The following is a 7,373-nucleotide window of genomic DNA, read 5'->3' on the forward strand; positions in this document are numbered from 1 at the left end:
AGTTGCTGTAGATGGCTGTCTCTCCCTGGGAATGGTTGTATTGGAGGTTTCTTCCTGTTAAAAAGGAGATTTTCCTTCCCACTCTTGCCAAGTGCTGCTCACATGGCAATGTTAGGTTATTATTATTTTAGAGTTGTCTGTCCATGCACTACTTCCATTCTGATTACATGTGGCGAGACTCTCAGGCCTCCTTGGTGCTTATGCAGCAGCTCACATGCTGATACCCTGTGACCTGCTTTTATCACTGTGCACATATATGTATGCTTGAGCCTGTGGGATGGAAAGAGAGACAGAATGGCGGTAATAAGGATGCATCATAGACTGTAACATGTGTTTGGTTTGCAGATGTGTAAGAATGCTGCTGCTTCACATAGCTTTTCTTTTTCACTGTCCTCTCTGAAAGATGTTGTTTGGTCAAATGACTTAAAACTGATTTTACCATAAATGCCAATTAATACAGTATCTCATTGAGCACGAAGAAATCTGACTTTTCTATTCCAGCCATCCTCACTTCTTCTTGTCAGGGTTGGGGGGGGGGGGGGGGGTGTATAGCCTATCCCACCTTTGACTGACTGTCCTATCATTTCAGTAAGTTACTCTCTGGATTCAATTACTTCTCATACTTTGTAATAGCTACAGGTTTCTTGCTGATTTCACCTGTGTGAGAAGGACTGCATGAACAAATAAGTACATCTCAACTGAAATTGAATTTATTTTTCAAAGACGAATGAAGCAAAGGTTCTTCTAGATCCACGCCACACAGTGCTCAGTGCTGAAAAAGTATTTGCCCTCTTCCTTACAATATTTTTTCTTTCTTTTCACATATTCGTCACACTTTTGTCTTTATGGCAATGACTTTTTCCACGCACAATTAGATGTTTGGATAACTATTTTTTACCTCTTAAAAAACAAAATCATTTATAAAGTGCATACTTGGCTTATCTTTGACGAAGGCTAAAATTTGTTTGATGATCTCACATTCAGTAATAAATAAAAAAGCACTTAGATGTATATTACAGGTGCTTGTGTGGATGGGATGTGTTTATAAGGAGCAGTCCATTTCTCATTGCTTTGAAAGGTTAGAAGTCCAAATTCTTGCAGTAGAAAAACCTTCAATAATACAAAACAAATGTTATAAATTGGTGTATAGTTGTATTTGAAAAGTGGTGCACTGACAATGTTCACTTAAACTTTCTGTTTATTAGAACACACACATTGTGGTCTCTGCATTTCTTGATCAAATGCCAAGTCATGGGTTAATATTTTACTCAAACTTTAATCTTCTGTTAAACAGATATTTAGCCAAACAACTTACTGTCAGTATCAGCTTGTATAAATGCTTAACCGCTTTAAAAATACTAAAATCCTCTAACATGTTGCAGAGGACATCGCCCATGTCCCATGAATGATGTTTCAAAAACATCTAAATGTCACATTGAGATTAATATACTCTGAAAGCTAATTGAGTTTTATATTTGCAACAAATGATTTTGATGAGGTAATAACTCCAAACAAAATAGATTTCCAAATCGAGTAAGCCAGGGAGAGATGAAAGCAGTTGCCTTCAAGTGGGTACTAAAGCAAAGGTCACTGATGGTTGAAGATACTGATCAAGTTGTTAAATTACTGCTCAGTAAATCCCATTAATTTGCTTTAGTCATCCAGATGGATAATCCCCTGTAGGAAGAGATTACAAGGATTAAGCACTGAATCATTGTGCGGCAGGATTAGCTCCACACATTCATCTGCCACAGCTCACTTTCTGGATTTCTTTTTCACCTTCAGAACGCTGCTCATTGGCACTGCGGCACCAAGACTAGGGCAACACATGTACCGTCTGACAAGAGACTCAGAGGATGAGTTTGATTAGGCCTGATATAATTTAACTTGAAAAATTATTAAAATTATAATTACAATTTTTTTATTACTTAAAACAAAATTATTTTAACATTGTCATTTTTTTAATGTAACAATGATTGAAATTATTTCCTGACAGCTGATACTCACAGAATGGATGAAATCATGTGATGTATGAATGGATCCAGCTGAAAGTGATTCCTCTTAATAACGAATGATTTCCTGTCATGTCCTAAATTGTGTCTGTCTTGGAAACTTAAAAGTGTTAGAAAATAAAATTAGAAAACAACAATACCCCCCCCCCCCCCCCAAAAAAAAAAAATATAACAATAATAATGATGAATAAATAGAGAGTTAACCGTTTATTCATTTTTCATATTTTTAAGGCTAGAAATCCGTTTTTAATGCTGTTTTTATTTAAGCTGACTTAAAGGACGTTTAATAATAATAAAGAAGTTTGACTCATAATAATCAGATGTAAACGCTAGAAAAGCAGGCGAGTCATTTATTTAATTTGGTTTCTATTTTAGATTCTGTTAGGTTTACGTCACGAGCAGGTGCGCGTTTTTTTTGTTTTTTTTTTTGTTTTGTTTTTTTTTGTACACCCACTACTCCTCGCATGCACATCGTGATCGGTGTGGCCGGTTTTTAATGCACCGTCCAGTCTGCTGCATGCTGCAGACCGAGGGACCGCATGGGAACTTGAACACTTGCTGCGCTCGCGCAGGTCGGCCCGTTCAGAGCCACTCTGCGTTTATCAATGACGTTGCGTGGAGCGCGCGGTCACGGCGCGTTAAAAACCTGCACGGTTCATCATTTGGTTTTCAGCAATGGGAGGGGTGACACACACACACACACACAAACACACACGCTTTTGTAGTATGTCAGTGCAAACACACAGGCACTGTTGTCTTACTGACAAAGTGGTAATCGTGGGGTGTCCGAGAGGGAGGACTGTTTTTTCTTTGCTAGCGAGACACAAGCAAATTCCAGAAGCCGAAACTCGCCAACGTCAACAGCCTTAAAGCACAAAGTAGAAATTTCGTTTCGATTTCATATCTAACTGCAGTCAATCCACGCTCGTCACGTGGATTTCCACACAGGATCCAGCTAAATGAAGAAAGATGAAAGTTGTGCTTAGAGAACAGCCGGAATGCCTGGTTGCAGGTCTTCGTTTGTTCACACATTTTCACAAACAGACTTCGCGTAAAGGAGCTGTGCGGCTTTCGGCTCAGCAGGCCCACGTTCAGTCCAGAAGCGAGCGCGCGCGTCCTGCAGACGACTTTAGAGGATGCGCGTGCGGAAGTGTCGGGCCCACAGCTTCATCACGCAGACAGCAACACAGTCTCATTTACAACGCGACGTGTTGCATTGAAGGCGATGAGGACGCAAGTGGCCTTCTTCCCACGGCCGCGGCTTTCCATCTCTCCGCCGATGTCCACACACGCAGTGCGCGCGCACGTAGCCTGCCTGCAGAAGGTCCCTTCTGTCCGCAGAACAAAGTCAGTGTTTGCAGTGAATGGCGTGAATAGACGCGCATTTACAGACCGGCGGGCAGTCTTCTTCGGTACACCGGGGTGCGCTCATTTGTCGCGTGTGTCAATGAGGCGCGCGCTCCGGGGCCCACCACTGTGCTTTTATTTGTCAACCAGTCCTCCCAGTCAAACCCGCACTGGCTGGCACAAGTGGCGCATCGACCGCTCTGCTGGTGCACTTATTTACTGCGGCAGCGCTGCCCACTTACTGTTGGATAAATGACACAGCCGCACTCGCGCGCGCACGGTTTCCCCTCATTGTTAGAGCGGGAATAGAAAAGCGACTGAAACCTGCCAGAGTTCCATTTGTGAAAAAGCTCACCAAGTACAAGCCAAGCGTGTGTGACCGTCTCCCTGCAGCTCCGTCCAAAAAGGAAGACTAAAAGTGACTTTCAGCTGGGGCCATAAATGGAGCGTGACGGAAAAAAGATATTATTATGATTATCATCGCTGTCGCGTGCTGCCTGTGATACGCTGCCTGCCTGTCTGTTTTAATTGAAATTTAAGTGAAATTCATTCAATTGAAACTGACTGTTAAGAAAAGGAAATTGTGACTGTAACAACAACAACAACAACAACAATAGGTTGTTTGTTTCTCTGTGTTAGCCTTGCAATAGACTGGCCACCTGTACAGGGGTTACCCCCCACCCTCCCCACGACCCTGATAAGGTTAGTGGAAAAAAACTGATTGATGGATAATAATAATAATAATAATAATAATAATAATAATAATAATAATAATAATAATAATAATTTAGATATCTTTTTGTCATTCGTGGCGTTACCACAGCGCGCGCCTGTTGCACAGTAACCAGTCACGGAGCTCATGAATGTTGGATTGTACAGACTGTTGCTCATCATCTTCTAATACTTGTTTTTATTTATTTTATTTTTTATTTTTGCTAATTGTGATTCTTTAATTAGACAACGAACAAACAAATTAAGGAATGGAGACACCTCTCTCTGTAACTGCTTAATTGTGACGGGTTTAAGATGTCAATTTGCGCATTTTATGAAACATGTTGTAGCAAATGGAGTGTTCATGGAACATGTGCCAAAAAAAAGATTTCGTTGCACTGTATAAAGGTTCTTTGTCGTGCACAGGTGACAGCGTGGGGCTGTTGAGCACGGTCCAGCTGGTGGAGCTCAGTTAAGACGTCAGAGCAAGCTCGGACAGCGGGGACAAGGGGCGTGGTTTGGGGGACTATCTCGAGGTGCGCCTCACGGACCGAGCTGTGATTGGTTGGCCCGCCTGGCAAACGGCACGCGACTATGGATGTCGCTATAAAGAACCCTCGCGTGCCTGTTCTTCAGCTAAAAGTTCAGCTAGTGCAGAGCGCGAGCACAGTGTCAAAGGAAAGACGGGTGTGATTGTTTCCGCAGTAACAGCAGGAAGAAAACAAACATGGATGGGGTGCTGGACCCTTTCTCTGGACTCGACTCTTTCTCCTCCCCTCCTTATTTCGACGATGACGAGTTTTTCACCGACCAGTCCTCTCGAGATGGACACTTGGAGACGGATGACTTTCTGGATGACGAAGTGGACTTCCTCTCGGGTAATTTTCAAGACTATTACAGCAAAGACGGCAGCGGCAGAGCACCGCCTCACGATGGAGACTACGACATCGGCAACCTGTCCTTCTCCTCTTCGTCCTCCGTCTTCTCCTACGGCTGCGCAGACAGCACGCCGGAGCTGTCTCCTCGGATGGGCCATCACGGCGGGCCGTTGCTGAAGCGCAGGAGGCGGATGAGGTCTGAGATGGAGATGCAGCAGCTGAGGCAGGCGGCCAACGTCAGGGAGCGGCGGAGGATGCAGTCCATCAATGACGCGTTCGAGGGCCTACGCTCCCACATCCCCACTCTGCCCTACGAGAAGAGACTCTCTAAAGTGGACACTCTGCGGCTGGCCATCGGCTACATCAACTTCCTGGCTGAGCTCGTGCAGTCTGACCTTCCTATTAGAAACTCCAGCAGCGACATGCACGCGCAGCCCAAGAAAGTAATCATCTGCCACAGAGGAACAAGTGAGTGCGCCTTTGTTTTTACAGTGGTCGTAATGGAACCAAGCCTGCCTTTATGCGTAATAAGAGACTTGTGGGCGCATCTAATTTGAATCAGACAATCGTCAGAGTCAGATTTATGGTGTCATGGTGCGAAAAAAGCAAAATAAAACAAAGCCAAAAAAGTGGTGCGGAAATTAAAATAAACAATTGTGAAAATTTTATTAATTTTTGCTTTTCCCCCTCCAGGGTCCCCCTCGCCAAGCGACCCCGACTACGGCCTGCCTCCGCTGGCCGGTCACTCGCTGTCTTGGTCGGATGAAAAGCAGCTCCGGGAGCAGAACATCATCCGTACAGCAAAAGTCTGGACACCGGAGGACCCCCGAAAACTGCACAGTAAACCGGGCCTCACAGACATCGAAAACGAGCCTCCCTTCAACCTGGTGGCCTGAACAGCAGCACAAGCCTTGCGCCATGGAAATGTGACGACTGTAAAGTGTATCACGCTATTGTCTGTTAATGTGAAAAGGAGCAGCATGTGAGCTGATTTTACAGTTTTACATACTGGCCTCAGTGCTGTACATAGTTTTATCATGTTGATAATTTTATTTTTGTAATTCAAGCAGCTGGCAATCATGTATTTATTTTGTTTCACAGGTGATAATATATGTTTTAATTTAAATGTACTGTAAGACAAAATGTATTTTTATATCGGTCCACAATGATTTCTATTTATATGCTCTCTTCAAATAAAAGAACCAACTGATAAGAAGACTATTATTATTATTATTGTTATTATTATTATTGTTATTATTATTATTGTTATTATTATTATTATTGTTATTATTATTATTGTTATTATTATTATTATTATTATTATTATTGTTATTATTATTATTATTATTGTTATTATTATTATTATTATTATTGTTATTATTATTGTTATTATTATTATTATTATTATTATTATTATTATTATTATTGCTGTGTGCGTTAAACATTTCTGTGTTCACAGAAGATGAAACTATTGAATGTAAATGTTTAGCGCCAGTCTTACTGAAAACGGCTTGCTGCGCATAAGTGTGAGCTCTGTGAGCTGTGCCTTTGGATTATCACACTAACGATGTGTTTTGTAGAGAGCAGCACAAATGTGTCCGTTCTTGAACCAGTTAACAATCCAACCAGTCGCAGTTTTATTGCTTGTTTGCCCAAACTTTTTATCGTCAGATTTTAAAAATCACCGTGAATTCGGAACTCTCAGATAACAATAACACATCTTTAAAATACACACATGCGTGTTAGTCGATGAATGGGTGAGGGGAGCATCCTCCTTGCCGTGGAATTGCGCAGTGGCCGCTGGAAGCTGACGCGCTTTGACCTGAAAGTGTGATTGAGTGAATGAAAGAAGAAAGCGCTCTAATGCTGTGACATAAATATGCAAATGAATGCTAATGAGGCGCACTGTACACCCACAGACAGCTGAAGGTGTTTAAAGCGCACGCGGGCGTGCAACAGTATGGTGGGAAAGCAGTCAATACTCTCTGTGCTGCCAGGTGCTGTCGGGACAGATTTTCCCGTGGTAGCGGCATCCCAGGAACATGTGTCCCCACGGCCTTCTCTGCGGCCGCCCCCTCTGCCGACACGCTGGCGTATATATGAAGCATGAGTGGCTAAAAGCTGCCGCACACAGGCTGAGGAGGACCCGCTGCACCTGCAGCAGAGCAGGTATGCTTGTTTCTTCTTCAGCTGCACAACTCGTCTTTCCTTCGTTTTTCCTCTTTTAATGACAGTTACGTTGTTTCTCTCAGCCTCTGTTTAGCCGATTTTCCACTTCCTCTGTGCCTCCGACAGCAGCATGTAATCCTGCTGCAGCCATTAGAAAGTCAAATGTTAGAGAGTTAATGCAACTTCACCTCCTTGGAAAGAGCTGCAGGTCCGTTCAGACGTTGTAGTGTCGCACTCGCGCTTTTTAGTGTCGCAA

At 43.0% G+C, this 7,373-nt stretch overlaps 1 protein-coding gene across 1 annotated transcript; it reads left to right on the forward strand.

Moving 5' to 3' along the window:
* The first annotated feature begins 4,724 nt into the window (after positions 1–4,724).
* Positions 4,725–6,146, forward strand: ptf1a (pancreas associated transcription factor 1a). Its single transcript, XM_085389677.1, has 2 exons — positions 4,725–5,416; positions 5,642–6,146. Exons 1-2 carry the CDS (start codon positions 4,798–4,800, stop codon positions 5,842–5,844), a joined length of 822 nt encoding a protein of 273 aa, XP_085245803.1. The 5' UTR covers positions 4,725–4,797; the 3' UTR covers positions 5,845–6,146.
* The last annotated feature ends 1,227 nt before the right edge of the window (positions 6,147–7,373 follow it).

This window comes from Rhamphochromis longiceps, linkage group LG18 (genome assembly GCF_057381845.1).
Source record: "Rhamphochromis longiceps isolate RC_006_pf linkage group LG18, R_longiceps_female_GT1.1, whole genome shotgun sequence".
In the NCBI taxonomy this organism is placed as follows: domain Eukaryota; kingdom Metazoa; phylum Chordata; class Actinopteri; order Cichliformes; family Cichlidae; genus Rhamphochromis; species Rhamphochromis longiceps.

Coding starts and splice junctions, on each gene's coding strand:
- ptf1a (XM_085389677.1), top strand. CDS start 4,798: ATGGATGGGGTGCTGGACCCTTTCTCTGGACTCGACTCTTTCTCCTCC. Junction 5,417..5,641: donor CATCTGCCACAGAGGAACAA/GTGAGTGCGCCT, acceptor TTCCCCCTCCAG/GGTCCCCCTCGCCAAGCGAC.